This window comes from Diceros bicornis, chromosome 37 (assembly GCF_020826845.1).
Source record: "Diceros bicornis minor isolate mBicDic1 chromosome 37, mDicBic1.mat.cur, whole genome shotgun sequence".
Classification (NCBI taxonomy): Eukaryota; Metazoa; Chordata; class Mammalia; order Perissodactyla; family Rhinocerotidae; genus Diceros; species Diceros bicornis.
In genome coordinates, this window is record NC_080776.1 from 17,053,774 (window position 1) to 17,080,524 (window position 26,751).

General features: G+C 39.4%; 1 protein-coding gene across 1 annotated transcript in view; it reads right to left on the minus strand.

Annotated features, from left to right (window-relative positions):
- Positions 1–1,101: 1,101 nt before the first annotated feature.
- SPHKAP (SPHK1 interactor, AKAP domain containing) overlaps positions 1,102–26,751 on the minus strand; it is a 145,102-nt gene continuing 119,452 nt past the window's right edge. The window contains exons 9-13 of the mRNA XM_058533432.1: positions 14,712–14,897; positions 12,766–12,852; positions 10,523–10,575; positions 10,248–10,432; positions 1,102–1,251 (exon numbers count right to left, since the gene is read on the minus strand). Of these exons, the coding sequence (XP_058389415.1) occupies positions 1,108–1,251; positions 10,248–10,432; positions 10,523–10,575; positions 12,766–12,852; positions 14,712–14,897 (655 nt within the window). The 3' untranslated portion in view covers positions 1,102–1,107. The remainder of the gene's footprint in view (positions 1,252–10,247; positions 10,433–10,522; positions 10,576–12,765; positions 12,853–14,711; positions 14,898–26,751) is intronic.

The window sequence follows — 26,751 nt, forward strand, 5'->3', positions numbered from 1 at the left end:
GATAGGTTTTCTTTTTCCCAAATTAAATGCCAATATCTTTAAATCAGGAAAAGTCTATGATCCTAACTGGTTATGTCAAATCCTGCATCTGACTTTATAAATATCATCCGAGTAGCAAGTCTGCCATACGGGTACCAACACATTTATAATGAAACCACTGAGCTCAAGTGTCAATATATAACTTAAGACAACAATCTCTTCATATTTTATAAACCTCTAGGCTAACTCAGTATATTAAGATAACACTCTCTTCATAATTTACAATAAAAATAAAATGAAAGTTTATACTTTATATAATTTAATACACAAGCAGATTTTATCTCAGAAGACTTTTTTCATAAGAAAGCTTTCCCTTAAGGTAAGAATTCTGTAATCATGTTGCTCAAGTAATACAGAGATGGAAACAAGACAATCTTCAATCTTTCTCTCTCCCAGCTGAATACCAATAGTTTTCTGGTTAGCTAGGAACCCAGATACTGTTGGGGAGATGTGGAATATTTATCAGTGGGTTGCAGAAAATAAATGAAATTATCTCAGTAGATGACATTGATATTCTCTTGCATTTCTGTTAATATCCACTGATATTGGTCTGAAAGTGGAAAATCTTTTATATCGATGTTCTGGAAATTTCTCACCCATATCTTAAGTGTTTACTTGGGCTGACAGCCCTTTAATCTGCTCAAAAAAGTAAAATAAAGGTTACAGCATAGTTTACAAAATTATCTTGACCAGTGACTTTGTTTCCAGTTGATTCACATAATTAGAGACATTACATTTTATTTTAAATTATGAAAAATATGCAAGTGCAGCTTTCCTGGAGTTTGGGCCTAGTTGTAAGCTTTTAATTTCTGGCCCATTAAAATTTCTGTTTTTCCAGGCATTCTAATGCAAGCTCTTTCGCATTCACCCGCAGCTTGTATTGATTTGTACAGACCTATATCTTGCTTTTCCTCAGATTTATTCCATGTGCAGTAGACTTGAACAGCAGATTTTTTGTAGCTCTGCTAATGTGATGTGATGTTTTGAGAGAGTTTAGAGCATTTAGAGCAAACCACTGTAATCTAAGCTGGAATAAAGGAAATGAATACTCTACAGGGCATAGCTGCTTTATCCCAGTTCCAAGAGCCAGTCAAAGAGACTGGGGGTCCCATCCTTCTGCTCTTCATGCATTTTGCAGTACTGAACGACTGCATGAAAGATATCCCCCACTTTCCAGGACTTCTGATGAACCAGCCGCACGACATCTAGAAACTAAATAAAGCACAGAGTTAGGACTCATGTATCACAGAGGATCCTCCAAGTCATCTCATTCAGCCATTCTTCCACAGCCAACGACTCTCCAGGCTATTTTTGAATATCTCTAGTGACTGGGGACTACTTTCCAGGACAGTCTATTTTCTTTTTAGACAGTTCAGATTATCAACTGAACTGGAATTTTACTCACAGCAGTTGCTATCCATTGTTGCGGGAGACTAGATGGAATTCTTTCAAGAGTCTGTCTTTTAGATATTTCAAGAGTTTCCTCAAGCATGCTTTTCTCTGGGTTAGACTCTGACAGGACTGGATACCACGGCTTCCAGTCGCTTGTATCTGTGTCACAATGTCTTATTGGATGTATATACTTAGGCCAAACAAATCTAGTACTAAACCCTTGGGTAGGGGCACCTACTGGTTCCTCACTCCATCTTGAAAAGTCCCCTCTCTCATTATCAAGTTTCAAGAGATGTTGGTTTTCCTTTGCAACAGGAAAAGGAAAGATTGAGGGAACACCCTCGATTTGTCATGTGGTTATTGGTACCAGCTTCAACTGGCCACAACTTAGAAAGGTTTTTACTACAGGTGAATTGCGAACTGGAGCATTGGAAGATGGGGAAATCACTATAGATCGTTCCTTCGTGAAATTGTGGGATGAAGCCCAGCATGAAGGCCTCTCAAACTCCTTAGTTAGACACTCTTTTAAAAAACTAACAATTGTTAAGAGCCAAAACCTCTAGGAAGTACTTTCAAGTAATCTCATTCAATTCTGTCAACAACCCTGTGAGGCAGGCATTTACACACGAAAAAATTGAGGACATGTGATGGCCGGCCCTGTGGCTTAGCGGTTAAGTGCGCACGCTCCGCTGCTGGTGGCTCGGGTTCGGATCCCGGGCACGCACCGACGCACCGCTTCTCCGGCCATGCTGATGCCGCGTCCCACATACAGCAACTAGAAGGCTGTGCAACTATGACATACAACTATCTACTGGGGCTTCGGGGGAAAAAAAAATTGAGGACATGTGAGATGAAAAGTTGGATGTACAGTAGGATGTATGATCTTCTAACATTCCAGTCCAATGCTCTTGCATTTTGGTGGTAGGAGAACACTGCATTGATTTTTATTTGGAACACTGGGAGAAAGGATAGGTTGAAAATCTGGTCTAGTTTTACGAGGAAGAATGACCTATTTGTTAAAAAAGATGAGAGTTGTGGTTTAGTTACTATTTCTTCAATGTTTCCTTCTAGAATTTTTTTGCTCTGCTCTTTATGCATTTGCTCAGACTTTCGAGATTAGCCAGACACTGGAATGCTAATTTCTTTCTGGTCTTTTCCCCACTCTCCAGCTTTGAATTTGTTAATCCATTTCAACTGACAAATTCAAGAACTTGTCTTATAGACAGCTACTATTAAATTATGTTTCTTCACCCAGCTGTGATGGCGCCAACCATTGGCACAGTTACAGAAATCGGCACCTTATTGTACTTGCTTGCCTTGTGTTGGCTTAATCAGAATAAAGCAATTTTCTAGGTTGGAAAATGAAATATTTAAATTTTAATACATGGAAACATAAACATTATCTCAAAGAGTTTTAGGATGATGTAAAAAAACAAATAGATGGAGGCCAATGGCAACTACGTTATAGATGGTAATCTCCCAGGAAATAACAACTTCTTAGCCATCTTTTAATCTCCTGTGCCTACACGTAAGAGATACTCAATAAATATTGGCTGAATGACAGAAGGAATGAATGACCAAGTGAGTCACCTACATTCAAAGTGATCAAGAAGACTATTTGAAATATGGAGTGATATCCAGAATCACTGAGGATGAACCTTGTCTAAGTGTTCATTCTTGAGTTTTATGTAACGAATTTGAAAATATATAATTAAAAAATAAACATGCATATCTTGAGGCTGCTTACTCAATAATTTTCTATCTATAGGATGCTCTACAAAAATGGTTGAAGGCTATGGATTTAGGCAAAGGCCTAACAGAGCCTAGATTGGGGCAGTGGTAGTGGGCAAGGAGCAAAGTAAAAGCTGGTCATGGGGCATGTCTCTCATCACACTGTGACTGAGAGTGGGTGTGTACGTTGTGGAGGTGCGACACCCAAGGCCTCCCTTCCCTGCTCACCACAACACCAATGGAATTCATTCAGCTCCGTCAGTCTCACGATAGAATTTCAGAGACCATTAGTTGTCTAGGACCCCTCACAATTCTATCTGGCTTTCTGGTTGTCAGATTCCTGAAATTTTAGAGAGCTTAATCCTTCAGGTTAAGGCATTGCTTAAAAGACAAATACCCTCAGAAAGGGGAACATTCCAGGTGGCCATTAGCAAGTTATGGAGATGCATAAAAATAATTTTTTGAGCTGTTACCTATATCCTGGTGTGTATGAAAGAGTCAAGGCATGTGTTCTATTGGACAAAGTGGTAAAAACATGAGGCCTCAGAGAAAATGAGAGAAAGGCTAGGATGACTTTGCATGACTCAATTGATCAGACTTTTCTAGCTCTTACTAGAAGTCTAGAAAGTAGGTGTTCCTGGTGGAGAAGTCTTGAACATCAAATTTCTGAGGTCTCACTGAGAGAGGCTCATAAGCCCTTGACTTTTCTTTAAGATTTCCGTTAAGGGTTGCCAATGGCCTTAGGCCAGACTCATCCCTTGAGTGTGTCTCCTGTCCCTTAACATGTCTTATAAAGATGTAGTCAACATAAAGTACACAGAAATATAAAATTAGCCTTAGCTCCTTTCTTGTTTCTTTCTGTAAACCCTGGCTCACTGGGCCACCACCTTATTCCCAACTTTTGCTTCTGAGTCATTGCTCTAAGAGATCATCAAAGCTCTGGGGAAGATGCCAATATCTGCTAAACTCTTCCCAGAAGGCTCTCTGCTTCAGACCTTTCTGGAAGCACAATACTAGCTTCTTTCCATCTATTTGGGGCCTGATGAAGGAGAGTCTCCCCCTGTGGTGATGACCACAGGATGTTGTTGTTGACTGACCCAAACTTATCAAAATGCCCCACCAGGCAGGCCACTCTGTGAGTAGTTTGTGGAATGGTCAGAGGCTATTCTGTCTCATGATTTCTAAATCCAGGCTGATATTCCAATAAGGCAGCTTTTAAAAATGATCTGGCTCCACTAAAGATAGCCTGCTCTGAGGCTGCAATGACTTAATCTCAGACATGGAGACCTTGAAACATCTGTGACGCTGATGAGCAGGAAGGTCTTACACTTTCCTTTCTTCTTTCATTTACAAAAATGAAGCTAAGATTGTGAAGAAGCCAAAAAGGACATTTTCAGCTCATTACTATAGCCTTCTAAAGCTACGGTCTACTTAGCAGCTGGCCCTAGATCTTTCATTGTGTCTGTTCATATTATTGCCCTGGTAATTTCATAATCAGCTTTAGTGTGTCAGAGATCTGGGTTTTTCTTTCCAATGCATTGAAAAAGAAAAATCCAAATTTTTCATTTCCTGCCATTTCACCACCAACAATAATTAGGTTCCCTTCCTATATGTCATAGTTGGCATTTCCTTGAGCAAATGTTTTGTCTTAGGAAACTACAAGAATTTACATTCTGGGATGGTGTATCATTAGTAGACTCATTCAAAGAAAAACGTCATATGGTAGTTGGCTTTTATATTTTCAGGTGCATTTACTAAATTAAATGAATTGTTTGCAAAAGCATATGGTGGAATCTATGGGAGTTGTTGCAAACTGTGCAGTTTTTTTTGAAACACTCAACTTAAATTCTGAAAGCAGCTACCTTCTCTTACTCCAAGGCAAAATTCCTTCCATTTCATTAAGTGCAAATGAGTTGGTCTTTATAGTGCTCCTGCAATTATGGCCTTTAGAGCCATGATTCTCAGCCTTGGCTGCACCTTGGACCACCAGGGACATTTAGAAAACCCCAATGCCTGAGTTTCATCCCAAGAGAAGATTCTGATTTAATTGGCCAAAGCAACGGGGTCTATAAAACTTCCCCAGATGATTCTGGCACACACTAAGTTTGAGAACCATGACTAAAGGATTCAGTTCAAGACAATTTCTTATGTTTACAAATGAAGAGATTTAGTATCTATTGTGGACTGAATGTTTGTGTCCCCCCAAATTCATATATAGAAGCCCTAACCCCCAATTGATGTTGTTGGGAGGTGGGACCTTTGGGAGATGATTAGGTTTGGGTCATGAGGATGGGGCTCCCATGGTAGGATTCATGCCCTTATAAGAAGAGGGAGAGACACCAGAACTCTCTCTCTCTGTCATGTGAGGACACAGCAAGGAAGAAAGTCTTCACCAGGAACTGAATCTGCTAGCACCTTGATCTTGGACTTCTCCGCTTCCAGAACTGTGAGAAATAAATGTCTGTTGTTTAAGCCACTCAGTCTACAGTATTTTGTTATAGCAGCCTGAGTTGACTAATTAGACAATATCTAATTCTTCCTTTGTTATGTATTTCTTCAAAACTGAGACTCTTAGTATTTCTGGAAGTTAGGTTAACAGTCAATACCATCAACATTATCTCTCTCATTCTCCTTCTACCAATTTGCATGTGGAATGGAATAAGAAAATAGAGGTGAGGTCACTTCTCTTCTGATGCCTCTTTCTTGGGAAGGTAAGCATAAACCCGTTTCCTCTTTCTTCTGTTCTATATGGCACCTCCAAGAAAGCAAAGTAATTCTCAAAAATAGGCTTAAAGATGATAAAGGCACCCAATTTGCGTAAGGTCAGTCATCAGCTCACTTTAGTTCACAGAAACTCATTGAATTTAAACAGAAGAAAAAGAGCTGGAGAGCAATGATGCTTTGGATCCAAAAAGCAAGAAAATTAGCCAATTGATGTCATTTTTTTTAACCAGTTGCTTTTGTGATTTTTTTTTCACCTTGAATTAAGTAGATTAAGGTCGTCGTGAATTAAATTTACAAACTGTTTTAGATCATCAGGCATTAGGATTCCTAGCCATCTTTCTCCTGCAATTTAGCATATTTAAAGGCCACCTCAAATTTTGCCACTCCTTCAGGATATTTCTTATGGAAGTGTTCTCAAACATTACTGCTCATCAGAATCACTTCACTTGAGGGAAGCTGTTAAAAATGTATATTTCTGGGCCGCACTCCTAGAAAGTGATCAGGGCCAAGAAAGGCCCTAGGAATATGAATCATAAATAAACGTCTCAGGTGATTCTATGAACATTTGGCTCATAATGGAGATGTGATAAATACTGTTTTCAGTGTGTTTCTCATCTCCCTTGTCCGGATTAAGTTTCCATCATATTTCAAATTTGCTCTTTACAACCTGAGACTCTCTTGTTTTATGTTCTCCCTCCTTTGGGTCCCTCTTGAACTGGAATGTAAACTCCAAGAGGGTAGGAAATTTTATCTCTTTTGTTCCTGTATCCCCAGAGCCTAGAACAGCGCCTGGCATGTTGCACCTTCTCAATAAATGTTTGATGAATGTTCTGAGTGTACAACTTTCAAGTGGACTTAGAATTTCATGATTAGAAAATAAAATGTGAAAGAGAAAGCTTGAAAATGAAAGTGTCATTTATCAGAGACGAGTGACAGTACACTAGACACCCAGAATGTTTTGAATTTGTCTTTCGAGTTGAAGTAGGGTTGGAATTCCTTATAAGCTGACTTTAAGTGCCCTCCAACTCCAAGACCAAGTTCACGGGCAGTGGTGGGAAAGATGAGCTGCTTCAGTATTCATTCATGATGTCCTCTCCTCTTTAGTTCATGCCTGTATTTTCACAAGGCAGGAGGGTTAATGAGCTGGGAACACCATAAAGGGAGATATGTTAACTAAATTAATTTATCCAAAAAATTCAGAATTCATACAAGTTGGGACTCAGGGTATGTATCTGTGAATGTTAGTTTAATACTCGACTGACGGTGGGAAAATGACATTTCTGAACAGACTTTTTTTAATCTTCTCCAAGCTGATGAGGAGCTAATGAGACACTGCTGCTGTTTTGTGACAGAGCCTCAGTGGGAGGCCACAATCTCTCTTCCATGGCACTTGAAAATGGCCATTTAACTACCCGGCTAATTAAAAAAACAATCAGAATGAGGTCTCCAATGCACTATTGATAAAAGACATGATGTCAAAATTTTGCTTAAGGGTTTGCTTTACTTAACCAGTGGTGTCTCAGACAACAAAAGCTGTCCATTTCTGGAGAAGCCACTATGTGCAGAGAACCTTAATTAACTCGGAAAAAAACATTAGAAGATTTAGTCCCTAAAATTACATTACTTAGAAACAAGCTCCTTGAACTGATGCTAAATTGAATGACTGAAATATCATTTTATGTTTTTCTTGATAACGCTAGTGGAATGTTTACTTTCTCAGGAAAATAGTTATGAGCAAAGGCAGGTATATTCTTTAAGAATTGAAAAAAGGTGAGGATAAATAAATATCAAGTCAGGGGATGATTTACATAATCAAGGTGTTAGTGACACCCTGCTTGCCCTTTCACCCAATGAGGATTTATGAAACATATATTCACATAGAGTATTATGCTGTTTCTTTCTTTTTTCATCTTTGGTGAGGAAGACCAGCCCTGAGCTAACATCTGTGCCAATCTTCCTCTATTTTGTATATGGGATGCCACCACGGCATGGCTTGATGAGCAGTGTGTAGGTCCGTGCCCTGGATCCGAACCTGCAAACCCTAGGCCACCGAAGTGGAGCACCCAAACTTAACCTCTATGCCACCGGGCCAACCCCTATGCTGTTTCTTTAAAATGGTGGATTGTATAAAAATCTGTCTCATTAAGAGATGATCAGAAAATGCACCATGTAATAATGCTCTGGAGATACAGCTGAAAACCAATCTGTCTTTCATTTTTCCAGGAATCTGAAATATACTTTGCCTGAGAATGTTCTGGTTCTCCTCCCCAACGGCAGGGGGTCTTTGGGATTGTGTATGGTAAGAGGGGTGGGTCAAATGTGGCATGCTCTTTCACTCCACTCTTTGCATTGGGCAGGCTGGGTGGTAAGGCGGAAGGAGAATTTATCAAATAGGGAACCACTCATGACCTTGCAAACAATGGTATGACAGGTATAGGATAGTATCTAGATTCAGACAGCTTAGAACTGTAGGCAGTCTTAGGTATGAAGAGAAATATAAATTACTGGTTAGAGAGAGAGGCTGAAGTGGGTGAGGGCATGGAAAATAAATTAGATCTCCTTCTTGATCTTTCTCAGTAGCCAATCCCATTGGCTGGTGACGCAGAGATGGGGAAGCTATTCTAATTATTATGTGCATGGGCAAGATGGTAAAAAATCTTTTATTTCAGGCTGCTAGATTTTGGCAGTGAGAATTAAAAAAATGCAATTACACATTAAAAAAAAATCCAGATTGTAACTCCAAAGCAACTTATCTTGAGAGAGAGATACTACTGAGAGGTATTTGTGGAGAAAGGAGGGTTTCAGCACTGGACTCAGCCGTCACTATCTGAGAACTCTTTCACAGACCAGGATCTCTGGGTCCTGACTTGTTTGTTAGTAAAAAAGGGACAATCTCCATTCTGCTCTACTCACAGGGTTGTTGAGAAACAAATACAATGAGTACGTGGAGGTACTTTGTGACAATATGACATTTTGAAAAAGCACAGTTGCAGTGATAGGCAGGATCCTAAAACAGCTCCCAAGATTTTCCGCCTTAATCCTCAGTACCATGAACACGATGAGATAATTATGCCCTTCTGTTATCTTACATGGCAAAAGGGATTCTTCAGTTACTTTTGAGTTAACCAAAAGGGAGACTATGTGGTGAACCTAATCTAATCAGATGAACACTTTAAAAGCAGAGTTTTCGATGGCTGGTGAAGAATTAAGAGAGATTGACCACATGAGAACATGGAGGAGGCCACACGACAAGGAATGTAGGCAGTTTTAGAAGCTGAGAGTTGTCCTCAGCTGACAGCCAGCAGGGAAATGGGGACCTTAGTCCTCCCATGGCAAGGAACTGAATTAGGACAACCACCCAAACAAACTTGAAAATTTATTCTTTCCCATAGTTTCCAGTCCAGCTGGACTGATGTCTTGATTTCTGCCTTGTAAGTCCCTAAGCAGAGAGCACAGTAGAAGACACCCAGACTTCTGACAACAGAGCTGTTTTTTTTTTTTTTTTTGGCTGAGGAAGATTCACCCTGAGCTAACATCTGTGCCAATATTCCTCTATTTTGTATGTGGGTCGCTGCAACAGCATGGCCTCTGACAAGTGGTGTAGGTCCGTGTCCGGGAACCGAAGCCAGGCTGCTGGAGTGGAGTGAGCCGATCTTAACCACCATGCCACGGGGCCCCTTGAATCTTTTTAAAAGGAGCATACTTCTAAATCATGGAAAATTGAGCTTGAAGACATTGACAGATTGATTTGTGCTTTAATCTTAATTGATATTCTACAATAGTTAGTGGTAGGTCTTAGAGATAGGGAATTAGAGTGATAGTTGCTATTAATTTTGATGTTGGCCATGGATCTGTTCCCTAACTTTATATTTTTGGTGGGTGGAGAATGATAATGAAAAAGTCTGCATAATGCAAATCTGTTCAGTAGGGAATTAAAAATGCCTTTTCATTGACACCATACCACAGTATGTTTTAAATATCAATGTGGCCTCACTTTGGTTTCTATGATATATCAAGCCTTTCCTTCTACCTTTTATTTAAATGAGTATTGGTTCCAGAGCAAGGAAACATCAAAAAACTCCCCCCTCAAAAAAACAACAGACTCCTTGAAAAAATTCCCATCTCCTCAATTTACTTTCTCATTGTCACCAAGTGGCTGAGACAAATGGAGGGTCAAAAAAACAGTAATCATGATTATATTTATGCAGGTGGAAGGTTTCAAAGTTCTAGCACAATTTTAAGGTGAAAAAGTCAAGAACAAACAGTTCAAATTCAAATGGATTAAAACTGAGCATTACTGAGTTTCCAGCAGTGATAAAAACTACAAAGCTTTATTCACATCCAAACATGCAACAAGATACCTTTTCGATTCTGTTTTCCTGAGATTTCTTAAAGTAGATGGTAGGGATCCCAAGTTCAGAGGCAGCTATCCACTGTAGAGTGGCTCGAAGCTCAGCATCAGGACACTCTGGCTCCAGGTCAAAGTTGATCACCAGCAGGCTCCCCTGGCAGCTGGCTGCTCCCGCTGGCACTCCAGAGGCACATTCTGAACACAGACATGACCACAGCCTTACTATGCTTCCCACAGGGAGATCGCAGGCAAACTGTGTGTCAAAATTATGGGAACGTGGCTTACCCTCTATGTGTTCTGACTGTTCTTTAAGAATCTCCTTTTCTTGTACTAGTTCACTTTGGGAGAAAACAACAGTATATGGTTGGTAATGTTTAGGAAGAGTAAGCTGTAAATGGAAGGTGAGGTGATGGGTCTTATTGATCTAAAAGCTTCTGAGGTTTCATTCTATATTTATCATTTTTGTAGACTGAAGAAATACTAGGGAAATATCAACGTGGCTATTACATAGGACTACTGAGTTTGCAATAAATATCCCGCCTCTAAAAAAATAAAAAAAAAAAGAAAACTAGATAAACTGCATGGTTTTAGTTGGGATAATTGGTGTGGGAAAGTCTGAGAGATGTATCCTTCCATTCTCCTCAATGTCCCTTCCATAAACCTTGAGAGGTTTAAACAGTCAAGGAGAGATTATGTAGGTAACTAGTTCTGATTTGACGATTTATCCTTCCTCTGTTTGACTTGTCATTTAAAGGACCATACATTTCCATCTTGATGCAATGATTTTTTTCCTATACTATAATAACAACTTAACTTGCATTTTAGTCTAGGAAAATATTTTTCTGCATGTGTATAGTGCTTTTATCTGAAATAAGGGAAAAACAATCAATGAACTGCAGAACTTAAATTTTACAACTAAATATCTCAATTAGTTGAAATTTTTCTTTTTCTTTCTTTTTATCAGGAAGATGTAGTAGGCTGGAGGTGGTTTAGAACAAGAGACTCATAACTGAAGTGAATATTTCATTAGATGTGGGAATGTTCAATATTTGAGGTGTTTTACTTATCAGGGAGCCTTCTGTATAGCGGGAGGACTCAGTTAATGCTTCCAAAATGAGAACATATGGCCCAACAATTGAAAGGAAGTGACCGTCTTGGGAAGCCTATATTTTTGTCCTGTCTAGAAATTAAAGTACAGGGGCTCTTAAAAATGTGTCTTTTTTCCTTTATATTCTATGCTACTGCTATGCTACTGCTAAGATCTGGCTGATAAATTCCATTTTATTTCTGATGTTGAGAGAGAGTATGGTCCTTCTTTCATGCATATCTAATTATTTGTAGAAGAATGGCCAATTTCCTGTGTCTAGATTTTCTGCTAGATCTCTATGTACGTAATATGAATAAAATGACATATAGTAGGTACAGTTTCTGCTATTATGGATCTGTATGGTATTGATATGAGTGGTGGTCTTGGTTTTTCCTGAAGACATGTGGTCTTTGGGGTCCTGGGCTCATATATGGAGGCTTTCTCCATGGAGAAAGATGGAAAAAGTAGCTAAATAAATGTTTCCTGAAGGAGAAAAATAAATTTATCCCAAAGTAGTTTTTTTGTTTGTTTTGTTTTTTTTTGGTTCTCCTTTTAAAAAACAACAAAATAACAAGATAATGTGTGTGCTTATCTCTACTTGTGACAAATGCCTGTGTGGAACAACAAAGGATGCATTGCAATCTTCAATCACTGAGGAATACTCCCACAGGCAGGATGCCTGATGAAATAGTGAAGTAAAAACGCTTTAGCTATAGATAGTAATTGAGGAAATAGGTCAGGGAGCAACTTTAGTCCTGTGCTAAATTTTTATGAAATTTCAGAATCTCCAAATAATAAGCTAAGTAATAATGGTCAAAAATAGATTTCAATTCACTTAACTTTCCTGAATAAACAAATTCTAGATGTAGTCCTGATCTCACGTTGCCCTCCCTTTCCGTACCGCAAAACACATTGTATTTCTCTAAGTGCTTTCTCCCTTGGTCTTTTAGGTCTTCATATTGTAGGGAGCAGAGTTACTGAGTGGGCATGACACATCTCCATCATGGCAGCATTTGGTATTAGACACATTTAGTAGCGATAATCTCAAGTGTCTAGAAGTAAAGGAAAAGCCACTCATACTATATTCTATTGAACAATAGTCTTCATTGGTTGGCATGGTGCAATTTAAATGGGTTTTTGCTTCTAGTTATCCAACTAGGTAAAATGACATATATTTCTGATTACATGGATAAGTTTTATCTGAAATGATTATATCATAGGGGGCAGATTTGAAATCCAGAAAGCAGGCAGTGGTAGGGTGGGGCTATTCTAGGCCTGACTTCTTCCTCCAGTGACATGGAACCCCATGGAACCACGTGGGAACCATGGCAGTACAGACATGATGAAATCAGTGGTTGGGCAAAACCTGATGATCAAAATGGATTGCCAGATGGAATTGGAGTAGCGATCTCACAATCACTGCATCTCAGTGGCTACTTACTTAATCATGGGAGAAGATGGCATGCTTTCCTGATAAATGTCCAGGTCCGTAATGCCAAGACTGCTAGTGGCACTACTGTTGCCATTGCTGACAAAGCAAAAGTTTACACATTAATGCCAATCTCCACCACCTGTCCACACTGCCGACACTGATGTTCCATTGTTCTAAGAGCTCCTCACTTTGGTCCCCAGAAGAATATTGCTTTGTGTCTAGGACTCCTAAATTGATATTTATTCATGACCAAATTAGGTGGAAACACAACAAAAGATATTTTCGGCTCAAGCCAATCATGATCATCATCATCATCACGAATGTTTTCTAATTTCTGCAGTGGTGTCACACCTGGCGGATCACACTTAGTAAGTGACCATCGGCATGACTCCTCTCTTCCTCATTCTAGTTACAGTGAGGATGTTTATATACCAGCAAGAGACTCCATGGGTCTACCCACAGAGACTAAGGTACTTCTGAGAATGCTGCCTGGGAGAGATCCTGGAATGTTTGTCTGTCTGCTTCTTGGCATTTGACAGAAACCAGTGGGTGCATGCTCTCCCTTTGCTATTAAGGGGATTTTTCTGAGGGGCAGTCCATAGGGTATGCACCTGGCTCACTGTTTTCCAATGGGACTATAGAACTTACAAGCACAAACTTGGGCAATGCCAAAGTTTACAGCTCCTTTATCTTAAAATCTTTGAGAAGGTGCAACATTATGTATCACGGAGAAGGAGAGGTCACATATTGAAATGAAAAGGAAAACTTATTTTCATAAGTTGCACAACAATATACAGTCTAGTTATTAGCCTGGAACTTATTTACTGAAACACAGTAGAGTTGAGCCAATTTTTAGCCTCTGTACTTGCAAAATGGAATGCAACCAGTTTCAACAAATCCACTGAGTTTCCTCACACCTTCTCTATTTCCCAATGACATCTCTTCCAATTAAGGTTTTCAAAGGATGAGAGCTGGTGTGTCATATAATGGGATAGTCTTCCCTTGGAAGTACCATGAGTAACCAACTAGGCTCCTTCAATTTCAAATTCCTGTCTTGGGTTTTGTGTGGGGTACTGAATATATTTACTTATTGAAATCTGATGACTCAAACATTATGCTGGAGGCAATTAACCCTATAAACATCTGCTAAGTCCAAGATTCAAAATCTCTTTGCTTTTTGTCTCTATATTGAAACATTTCTCACCAGTTTTTGGAATTTTAGACCAATTGTTTAACATCGTGAAACTTTCCTAAATCTAAATAGACTGAAGTGCCGGAAATAAAAGTTTTAAGGAGCCACACACCCAGATGTGTCTGAATCTCATTTTCCAATTGGCCTTTCTGGAAAGTCTGTGGACTTGTTGGTCAAGTATCAAATAAGACTTTGGGCAGAAATGTGGAGATTCTTTTCGTGTTCATCTCACAGAGGGACAGTTTTTAGTTTATGTCTCCTGATTGGCAGGGATCCAATCAAATCTGATCTCTCATTAGCTCCTCTCTAGCTTTTCCAGAGCAACAATACAGAGGACACGGGAGAGAAAGGGGAGGAACAGTTAGGCCAAACAACACAACATGGTGTGGAAACACTTGCCTCATGTAAACCCAGCCTGGGTTGCATCTGAAATACAAATGAACCAGAAAGAAAGTATCAAACACACCAGGTGTAATAGAAGCTCTTATTAAAAAATTCACAGTTGTCATCACTGAATGCACTAGCTGGGACTTGCAGAAAAGGAACATAGCTGACTCTTAACCTTGGTCAAGGTAATTGAAGCCATAACTGGATATTAAGCTACCTCTCAGCACAAATCATGACAGGCAGGCACCTTGACCCAGTGGGTGCTTTCTTTTTTGCTCTCTCTGTTAGGGACCCTTTGCAGAGAACCATTTAAAATGCATTTCTGGAATCTGTGTTAAGACTTGTTTCCCTGGGTAGTCAAGTGAAGAGCAGGTACCTCATGGATTGCTCACTGAGCTGCAGAAAGCTACTTGTGTCGTCTGGGTTGTCCTCCTCATTGGCGAGCTGGGACCAGCTATCCGTGCTCTCCCCACTGCTGCCGGGAGGGTTGGGGAACTCATCGGGGGCTCTGTCTTCTGTTGGGACTTCAGCCTCTGGTACATCTCTGGCATCAAGGCTGTCACTGTAAATGGCAAGACATTATTACCAAGAGTGGAGGCCCAAGACTGAACTTTTCACGAGGACTTCGCTGGCTGTTCTGTTGAGCATGAATCTCTACCATAGTGGAGGATGTCCAAGGATGTCCTTGGACATGGGTGGAGTCTTTCTTTTAGGCTAATCCTTCTGCTGGTGCCCTGGGTCTCATTTAACCTTTTCGGAATTACTCTCCATCAGCTTTCCCATCTCTTCAATTGATCTCTTTCTATGGACTCCATCCATTCATTCCAAAAACACATTGAAGCACCCTGTCCTGTATACATAAGAAGATGGTATATATAAATGTGGGGCAGTGGTGTTTAAAATGAAGATACCCAGAGCATCCTCCCCAAAGATTATGATTATGATTCAGTGGTCCTGCAGGGAGGCCCAGAAATCTGCATATTAAACAACCACTCCAGGTGATTCTAATGCAAGTGGTATGTGGACCATGCTGGAGAAAAATACCTACCTCAGTTCTGGTGGTTTACCAAGTCATTTTGCCTATAAATGCCTCTAAACATACTCTGCACTCGCAGCCATCTTTTTATACCATCTCCTTTCTCTGAAACCTCTGATTCACATCAGCACCACTTTTCTGGATTAGTGCTTTTTTAGATCAAGCAGCTCTCCAAATATTTAACCCCTGATCTGACAGGCTTTCTCCTTGAAGCCTTTCCTCCCTAGCCTCTCATGAATTTCTACCTCTCTGGACACTCCTTGTCTTGAACCTGGTTCTCTCTTTTTCCTTTAAGTGTCACTACTGCCAGCTCTGATTGATTGACGGCCCTCCTTTCCAGGCTGTCCCTAAACAATCTCATGTACTCTCCTGCCTATGAAAATAGCTTCCAAATTTGATCTCCAGCCAGAGCCCCTCTTCCTGATTCTGGGCCTCTACTCTAGTCACTACTTAGCAAGCAAAACTATCTGTTGTTCCTCAAACGTGCCAGGGATTTCCTATGTCTTGCTCTTTGCCCTGTTGCTTATTCTACCGAACGCTGGAGACCAGGGTGCTTTGAGCGCTGTTCCTGCAGTCCAACCACCTGTCACCTACTCAACTGTAGATTGAATTCCAGTCCCACCACCTGAGATTGATTCAACTTGGACAAGTTAATAAACCTCTCTAAGAAAAATAATACTATCCACCTCACAAGGGTTTTTGGAAGAAATAAATTAGAAAATAAGATCACTTAATGCATTTAGCTTAGTGCCTGGTATATAAGTATCCAATAAGTGTTAGCTATCATTCTTTATTCGTAAATTGTACAATTTCATTAAGACTCATAAGTCTAATGACACCCTTTCCTGATCTTTGCTTCTTACTATCCCTCAGCCAAGACATTCCCACCTCCCTGAAGGCATCCTTAAACTCCCCAGGTAGCAGGTAGGGCCATCTCTCTCTCTTGAATAGTCAAAGTAATTAATTCATTTTTTTTGTAGTGTTTAATGCTTCCTAGTTTGCTGTCTAGTGTACATAGCTATCTGTGTATATACTATACATTATTAAGAACTTTTATACATTTTTATATATTTGGAGCAGAGCTGTGGACACATCAAATATTCTTTAGATTAATATGTTATTGTTAAAAGTGTCTAGTTTCATAATTAGACCTATACTCTCCATTTAGATAGCTCTACCTATTATGTCTGAAATGACAAGATCTAAGATGTTACACTACTTGCAAGCGAACTGCATTCTGAATACCCATGGTATCGATGTGTGGCAGTTTCTAGCATGCTCTGCTGTTGACACTTGGTGAAAGCAGATCCTCAGTAGGCTTGACTTTCCGTTCGTTTTCCTGACACAGTTCGCGCACAGTCACATACACACATTAACACGAGAGCTCTGGATTAGGGATCAGACCATTTATTTACTCACAGAGCAGCTTGCATCAGTTCCCCATGCCCCAACTCCCTACTGCACACTGTACGTGTAGTGAGGTTTGCACCATAGGAGAGGAACCTACAAATCATGAAGCTTGGAGTTCATATAGGAGCACAGAGAGAGAGAGAGAGAGAGAGACAGAGAGAGAGAGAGAGAGAGAGAGAGAGAGAGAGAGAGAGAGATACTGACTTTACTCTAGATTATAAAAAAATTCAAATCTTCTCTGCAGAGAGGAGAAGATGGTCTCAACTTCACCACCCTGGAAAGTAAACAAATAGTTCCAGGGATATAAACCATTGAATCTCTCTAGAAGTCTTTATCTTTAGGGTTAGTATTCAACCATTTTTCAATCTAGGTGCCAGTGATCCTTGCTCAGAAAGCCAAATATACAGAAATGTGAACATATTCACACAACCTTCTCCCCTGACACTACCTACAGGGTCGTCAAAACTAATAGTACAGAAGAGAAGAACATTAATGACTGCAAACAAAAAGCAAAGAGCATATTTCTCAGTTGACAATGAAAAACATAGTAACTTGGTGTAGTGTTTACTGGACTGCTTCTCTAGGCCACTGTAGGCTGACTGTAGAGAACACTGGCTTCTGCCAGTGCACACGGGGAATTACCATCCGGAAGGGAATTGTACCCTCTACCAATGAACATCCCAGTGACCAGTTGAAACAGAGATACAAAGCCCACTCCCTGCCTCAATTTGCACCAAACCTGACAGACCATCCTGGCTTCACGGTTTCCTGTAGGATGTGCTGAGGCTTCAGCTGCAAACACATTTGGGGACACCTTCTCCCTCCATCCAATCTTGCCTTTCCCATGTCCTTACACGTGTATGTACACATATCTCTGGAAAGCACTCCCTAACAAATTATCTGCCTGAAACTCTCCCTCTCAAGGTCTGTTCCCAGGGAATACAATTTAAGACACTTGGTCTCTTTCATTCAAAATAGTATATTGGCTGCACAAAAGTCTGTAATTTTCCCCAATCATAGAATTAGTACTTTTATCCTTTCTTTGAAAATGGTTATCCATTTTAATTTTTTTAATGAGTTCTAGTATAGCGTGTAGAGTTTCAAATGCATAACTTTTGGGGTATGATTAAAAATCCCCTCATTGATATGTGAACTTGTTACTGAGGGACTTTCACAACAGACTTTGGATCCTTGCGCCTAAGATTCCTTCTCACAGCATTCTGGATAGGTACGGTATTGAAGTTTGGCTGTTTTTAGCAGGCTTTGCTGCTAACATTTGGCGAGAAGAGACTCTTAGTAAGCTAGATTTTCCTTTCAAAAATGTGAGGTTTTCCAAAATTGGGCAGGGAGAAAGGGAGGGAAGGGATGCAGCCAAAGAGACATTTAGTCAATTTAGTTAAATTCAAATGAAAGAAAAGTTCATTGATGACAAATGGAAACAACAGATGTATTCCCATAAAAGTGGAAATGAGTTAAGTACTGAGCACAAAGGAGAGTGCTCCAAAACCATTTGTTTGCTTAGTTAAAGAGTAATTTCCTGGACTAATTCCTTACTAAATTAGGATCCTATTAGAAAAATTCTTTCCAGGATATTTCTTACTAAAGCAGAAGTTACATCTCAATGGTTCACATTGAAAATCCAGGTTAAAAACAAGTCTGTCAGTATGTTTTATTTTATCTCAATTTCATGCTCTATTTACAGTAAATCTCATACTCCATGTTAGATAACCGGCAATTCAGAATAAATAATGATTATCTAAAACACTAGTTTTCATTTTCTTTTGACAGAAATTTATAGCTTTCCTCATTTATTTGTGAAGAATGCACAAACGTCTTATGCAGATATACATAGATGGCTTTTTTCCCACTTCTGATCTTACAGTTCACACAGAGCTTTTGAGGACCGTATTTAATAAATCAAATTAAATTGCAGAATTTCTGAGTTGGCAGAGACCTTAGAGATCATCTAGTCCAATGTTCTCCCAACTTCATTTACTAGCAAACCACTATGGTGATTTTTGACAGATCTGCATTCTCCCTGTATTGTAATAATAAAAACATTTCCTTAAATCAGTTTACTTTATATAACCCAAACATGTCTATTTTAAAAAGAAATTTTGAGTCATTGCTGTAAATGGAAAACAGGAATCACTTGCCATAGGTAGAAGGTGACAATAAAAATAAATATAGAACTACAGTAAAATCCCTCTTTCCAATGCCTCATGCAGTTGTTTAGTTACTGTAAAAAGTTCATTGAAGGAGGAAATCATGACAATTAAACATACACATTCTAAATATTTTACTTTAACTTTAAATGCATAAATACATCTTTATTCACCAATCTTTAGACTAAAATAGGTTTTGGTTTCATTGATTTTCTCTATTCTTTTCTGTTTTCATAATTATTGATTTCTACTCTTATTTTATTATTTCCTTCCTTATATTACTTTGGGTTTAATTTGACCCTCCTTTTTCAGCTTCTTAAGGTGAAAGTTTAGATCACTGATGTTAGACCATTCCTCTTTTTTAAAAATGGAAACATTTAGGGCCGGCCTGTGGCTTAGCAGTTAATTGTGCATGCTCTGCTACTGGTGGCCCGTGTTCGGATCCGGGTGCGCACCGACGCACCGCTTCTCCGGCCATGCTGAGGCTGTGTCCCACATACAGCAACTAGAAGGATGTGCAACTATGACATACAACTATCTACTGGGGCTTTGGGGGAATAAAAAGGAGGAGGATTGTCAATAGATGTTAGCTCAGAGCCAGTCTTCCTCAGCAAAGAGGGGAGGATTAGCATGGATGTTAGCTCAGGGCTGGTCTTCCTCACAAAAAAAAAAAAAAAAGAAACATTTAAAAGTATAAATTTCTGGCCGGCCCTGTGGCTTAGTGGTTAAGTGCGTGTGCTCCGCTGCTGGCGGCCCCGGTTCGGATCCGGGCATGCACTGACGTACCACTTCTCTGGCCATGCTGAGGCCGCGTCCCACGTACAGCAACTAGAAGGATGTGCATCTATGACATACAACTATCTACTGGGGTTAGGGGGAAAAAATAAATAAATAAAATTAAAAAAAAAGAACATAGTATTTAAAAAAATAAATAAATAAAAGTATAAATTTCTTTCCTAAGTACTGCTTTAGCTGCATCCCACAAATTTTGATATGCTGTTTCCATTTACATTCAATTAAAAATTTATTCTAGAATCAGATTTTTTTTCCCAGATGCAATAGCCTTGAATAGCATTTGAATTTTTTTTTTTTTCATTCTTTTGTTGTTGCTGTTTCAGCAAATTGGTTTAAGGACCGCTGTGTTATATTCTGCATTGTTCTCATCTCTATTATTGTATAGCCCACTAATTAACTTTTTTCATATTTCTTTTAAAAAATTTATTCTAATTTCCCTTATAACTTATTTTTGACCAATAGACAATTTAGAACTATGCTGTTAATTTCCAAATATTTGGGTCATTTCCCAGACATCTTTTTGTTATTGATTTTTAGTTTAATTCAATTGTGATCAGAGAACACGCTGTGTATGATTTAAATTCTTTTTAAATTTATTGACTTGTTTTAGGGCTTATGGTCCATCTTGGTGAACGCTTCAAGTACACTTGAAAAATATGTGTATTCTGCTGTCGTCAGTGGTGTGTTTAATAAACGGTAATTAGGTCAAGTTCATTGAGGATGTTGTTCAAGTCTTGTATATCCTTATTGGCTTTCTGTCTACTGTTCTATCAGTTACTGAGAGAAGAGTGTGAAATTTCCAACCATAATTGTGGATTTGTCTCTTTTTCCTTCCAGCTCCATCAGGTTTTGATTTATGTAGCTTGAAGTTCTGTTATTTAGGTGGTTGCACATTTACCGTTACTAAATAAATGTTAAATGGCCTTCTTGATGAGTTGGCTCCTCTATCACCAAAAGATATCCTTCTTTATCCCTGATAGAATTCCTTGTCCTGAAGTCCACTCAATCTGATATTAATACAGCTACTCCATCTTTCTTAAGATATTTCTTTTTCTATCCTTTTACTTTTACCCCATCTCTGTGTTTATATTTGAAGCGCATTTCTTATAGTTTATGATGGGTTCTGCTTTTTTATTCAGTCTAATAATCTGCCTTTCAATTGGAGTGTTTAGGCCATTAAAAACTAATGTAATTATTGATATGATCGGGTTTAAATATATCATCTTGATAATTATTTTTTATTAGTCCCATCTGTTCTTTGTTTCTTTTTCCCTTTTCCTGTATTTCTCTGAACTAATGGAGAAATTTTTAGCATTCAATTTTATCTCCACTGTTGGCTTATTAGCATAGCTCTTTGTTTTATTTTTTTTAGTAGATATTCCAGGATTTACAATATGCATGTTAAATTTATCACAGTCTACCTTCAAATTACATTACACAAATCCACATAGAATGGAAGATTCTTACAGCAGTATACTTCCATTTTCCCCTCCCACACTTTGTGCCATAATTGACATATATTTTAGTTCTACAAATATCACAAAACAAAATTTTTTGTTTTAAATAATTATCTCTTTATTTGGTGAGGAAGATTAGCCCTCTGCTAACATCTGTTGCCAATCCTCCTATTTTTGCTGAGGAAGATTGGCCCTGGGCTAACATCTGTGCCCATCTTCTACTTTATATGTGGGACCCTGCCACAGCATGGTTTGATAAGCAGTGCATAGGTCCACACCTGGGATCTGAACCTGCGAACCCCGGGCCGCCAAAGCAGAGTGTGGAAACTTAACCACTACGCCACTAGGCCAGCCCCTAAATAATTATCTTTTAAAGAGATTTTAATAGTAAGAAAAAATGTTTTATATTTACCTATATATTTACTATTTGTGGAATTCTTTGCTCCTTTGTGTAGATGCAAATTTCCATCAGTAGTATTTGCCTTCAACCTTGGAACTTCCATTAACATTTCTCACTGTGCATCTCCTAGTGGCATATTCTGTAAGATTTTGTTTGTATAAACAGTTACTATTTAGCCTTTATTTTTTATTTTTAATAGGCTTTATTTTTTTAGAGCTGTGTTAGGTTCACAGAAAAGTTGAGCAGAAAGAACAGAGAGGTCCCATATGCCCCCCCTGTCGACATCCTGCACCAGAGTGGTACATTTGTTGCAACCAATGAACCTACCTTGATACATCATTATTACCCAAAGTCCATAGTTTACATTAAGGTTCACTTTGGTGTTGTACATTTATTGTATTTGGACAAATATCTAACGACACATATCCACCATTATAATATCATATAGTTTCACTGCCCTAAAAATCCTCTGTGCTCCATCTATTCATCCCTTCCTCCCTCCTAACCCCTGGCAACCACTTATCTTTTCACTCTCTCCATAGTTTTGCCTTTTCCCAGAATGTCATATAGTTGGAATCATACAATATGCAGCCTTTTCAGATTGGCTTCTCTCACTTAATAATATGCATTTAAGTGTCCTACATGTCTTTCCATGGCTTGAAATAGCTCATTTATTTTTAGTGCTAAATAACGTTCCACTGTCTGCATGTACCAGAGTTGACCATTGACTTAGTAAAGGAAATCTTGATTGTTTCCAAGTTTTGGCAATTATGGAAAAAACTGCTATAAAATCAAGTGTTTTGTGTGGATGTAAGTTTTCAGCTCTTTGGGTAAATACCAAGGAGCATGATTGCCAGATGATATGGTAAGAGTTTGTTTATTTTTGTGAGAAACTGCCAAACTGTCTTCTAAAGTGGCTGTACCATTTTTGCACTCTCATCAGCAATGAATATCAGTTCCTGTTGCTCCATATCCTCCCCAGCATTTTGTGTTGTCAGTGTTTTGGACTTTAGCCATTCTCGTAGGTGTGTAGTGGTATCTCATTGTTGTTTGACTTTGCAACTGCCTAATGACATATGATGTTGAGCATCTTTTCATATGCATATTTGTCATCTGTATATCTTCTTTGATGAGGTGTCTAAATCTTTGCCTATTTGTTTAATCAGGTGGTTTGTTTTCTTGTTGTTGAGTTTTAAGAGTTCTTTGCAAATTTTGGATAACAGATTTTTATCAGATATGTCTTTTGGGAATATTTTCTCCCACTCTGTGGTTGGTCTTCCAGTCCCCTTGACAGTGTCTTTCACAGAGCAGAAGTTTTTAGTTTTAGTGAAATCCAGTTTATCAATTATTTCTTTCATGGATTATGTCTTTGGTGTTCTATCTTAAAAGTCGTTGCCAAACCCAACGTCATCTAAGTTTTCTCTTTTGTTTTCTTCTAGCATTTTTATAGTTTTGCATTTTACATTTAGGTCTATGATCCATTTTGAGTTAATTCATGTGACTGGTGCAAGTTTTGTGTCTAGACTTGTGTTTTTTGCATGTGGATGTCCAGTTGTTCCAGCACCATTTGCTTGAAAAGGCTATCTTTTTTCCTTCATATTGCCTTTGATCCTTTTCCAAAGATCAGTTGACTATATTCGTGTGGATCTATTTCTGGGCTCTCTCTTCTGTTCCATTGATCTATTTGCTTATTCTTTGGCTATTCTCACACTGTCTTGACTACTATAGCTTTATATTAAGTCTTGAAGTCAGATAGTATCACTTGACTCTGTTCTCCTTTAATACTGTGTTGGCTATTCTGAGTCTTTTTCATCTCTATATAAACTTTAGAATCATTTTATCAATATCCACAAAATAAGTTTCTGGGATTTTGAATGGCAATGCATTGAATCTATTGATCAAGTTAGGAAGAATTGACATCTTAACAATATTGAGTCTTCCTATCCATCAAGAGGCTTTATTTTTTCTGGGTAAAGAACACTAGGTTGGCAGTTTTTTCCTTCAACACAGTAAAGATGTCACTCTTTGCCTTTTATCTTATATTGTTTCTGATGAGAAATCTGCAATTTTTATTTGTGTTCCTCAGTATGTAAGGTTTCTTTTTCTCTGGGCATTTTCTAAGACTATTTCTTTATTACTGGTTTTTAATAATTTGATTATGATGTGCCTTAATGTGGTTTTCTTTTTGCTTATCCTGCTTAGGGTTCATTGCACTTCTTGATTTGTAAGTGTAAATTTTCATCAAATTTCATATTTGTGTGTAGCTTTAAATTTTGCAGCATATTTATCCTAGCTATTTAAAACCTTTATTTGCTAATTTCATTATCTCTGTAATTTCTGGATATATTTATATTGACTGATTATTCTCTAGGTAACAGGTGACATTTTTCTGCTTCTTTGTATGTGTAACATCTTTTGATTGGATGTTACACTGCAAATTTTTGTTGTTGAGTGCTGGATTTTGTTGTCTTTCTTTAAAGAGTGTTGGACTCATTCTACATTAAATTAGTTTCAGTTCAGTTTGATCTTTTCAATGCTTGTTTTCCAGTTCTGTTCAGGCAATTTTACATTAGCTTTTATTTTTTAGGGCTAGTTTATCTCTATTTCTGCGGTGTGATCCTTTTAGAGTCTCTACTAAATGCTGCATGTGTTTAACACGGATTCTTCATTCTGGTTGCTTGGAATCAAACTTCTGTCAGTCCTGTAGAGCTAGTGAAATTGTTCAGCTTACAGCTCTCTAGCTTCTTGGGGTCTCACCTACACATGCATGGCTCAGTGTTCAGAAACAGCCTTGAGGGGATCCCTCTGCAGATTTCTGGAGTTCTTTCTCTTCATAGCTCCCTCCAACCTCTGAATCCTCAACTGAGAGTGCCCTCTGAGCTCTGCTCAGGTTTGTCCTCTCTGCACTGTTGCCTGAAGGGAATCCAAGCAGAAAGTTGGAGCAATTATAGGGCTCATCATATTTTTTTCCCTTCTCTCAATGTGATGCTTGTTGCACAATGTCTGACAACAGTTGTCTCATATAATCTGTCCATTTTTCTAGTTGTTTACAGAGGGAGGGCAAGTTCAGCTTCAGTTACTCCATTAGGGAAAGAAACAGTAGTCCTTCCACATTTATCTTTTACTATAATTCTCTCTGCAGGTATGCCATTGAAGTATTTATTTCAATGATTTTATTTTTTTAATAATTTTTTTCTATCTAGAGGTTTTAATTTCAACGATTATATTTGTCATCTCTTGTATTTAACTGATTTTTAAATCTACCTCATCCTATTTTGATTATAGTTTGAGCCTTACTCCAGTTTTGTATACCTTATTTTTTTCAAATAGTTAAACTACACTTATTTTATATTCTGTATCTAATAATTCCAACATCTGAAATCCTTCTTAGGACTAATCCTGCTATTTGATGTTTGTGCTGAGTCTTGCTCACAATGCCTTGATTCCTTATGCATCCTGCAATTTGAGGTTCTGAGTTCATATTTGATGGGGCTTTATCTATTGGAGTCCTTTGAGACTTGGGCTTAAATATCCAGAGATTTATTTTTGCTTTGGCCAAGGTCTGACAGTATTGTTAGCCTAAGACTGCTTTAAGGTAATTTACCAGCCTGTGCTTTCCTGGCCCACACAGATGGTGCAAATTAGAAGCTCGCACATGCATTAAGGCAAGCTGCGGTTATAAAATTCCTAAGGGAATTTTTTTTCCATTCTGCCCAGAGCTCTCATCCTGAAAGATACATTTTCTTATCATCTCCCTGTTGCGGGGGGTGAAATGTTTTCCTAAGTTCATACTTCTACAGAGGATGTAACTCTTCAGGATATGGAGGTTGGAGTCAGTGCTAAGTCTTCACCAATTATAGTCCTATAGTCTCATTTCCTGGTTTCCTCTAGCCTTTAGAAGATGGACTTGTAGTTTACTGAGACTGGCAAATGCCTCAAGAGCAGGTGCAGAATCAGCTTTAACTTATCACTTTTCTTTCCAGATCCTTACATCTTCTGCCTCTGAGATGATGATGATGATGATAGATAATACTGTTAAGCTCAATCCTGTATTTAAAATGATGTTTGGGGGGGCGGAGTCAAGATGGCGGCATAGGCAGACTCTGAACTCACCTCCTCCCGCGGACACAGCCAATTTACAACTACTCCTGGAAAAATTACCCCTGAGACAGAACTGAAAACTGGATAAGAGGAACTCCTGCAACAACGGACAATCCTAATTGAGGTGGAAGAGGCAGAGACTCCCTTCCGGAGAGGAAAAATGCCGCCTTCACAAGCCGCCAGCGTCACAGCGCCCGGGAGCAGCTCACAGGTCTGCACCCTCCCTGGAGGCGCGGGGCCCTGAGCCGGGGAGCGCCCCTGCTGTGGGCATTTTGTGGACCCAGCACAATCGACACCAGCGGCATAATATCTGACTTTGCCTGCTACTAACGCATTGGGGAGCACCCCCAGAAAACCCGATTCACAAAGAAACTAAAACCGGCTCTTAAAGGGCCAGCGCACAAACTCACCCGTTCCAGAAAGCATCCTAAAATCACCAGAAAGAAAGGTGCACAGTGCTGGGGTGAAAAGAGACTCACCTAATAGGCCCTGAGTGCATCTCGGTGAGGGGTGAGACCTCTCCAGGGACTGGGACATTGGCGGCGGCCATTGTTGTGGCCTGGTGTGGCCATGCTGACACAGACTCCATTGGAGTTCTCCCTGAGGCCTACTAGCCCAGGGTCTGCTCCACCCGCTAGAGCACCGATTTAATCCAGCTCAGCCAGGGCAGGCAGCCCACCCTAGAGACTGGCCCCACCCAACAACAAGCCCTCAGGCAATGTGTGGGCCTGCATAGATTGGTGACTGGATTCTCTGCAGCCTAGCAACTGAGCTGACTTGAGTGGGGCAGGGTGTGCACAAGGAGCCGGTGGAGAGTGTGGGGCGGTGGCGGAGTGTGTGGGGCTCCCGCCGTGGAGAGACTGGGTCCGCTTGGGGGTCGGGGTGCTCACACCGGGCAGGACTGTGTTGACTGTGTGTGTGGACCTATGGGCAACAGGGCTTGTCAGCTGCAGAAGACTTGTGCTTCTCAAAGACCCACATAGGAGGTTTGCCCCACCTTCCAAAGCCTGAAACAATTGGGTGCTCCTGTGCCTGAGGCCAGCCCCACCCAG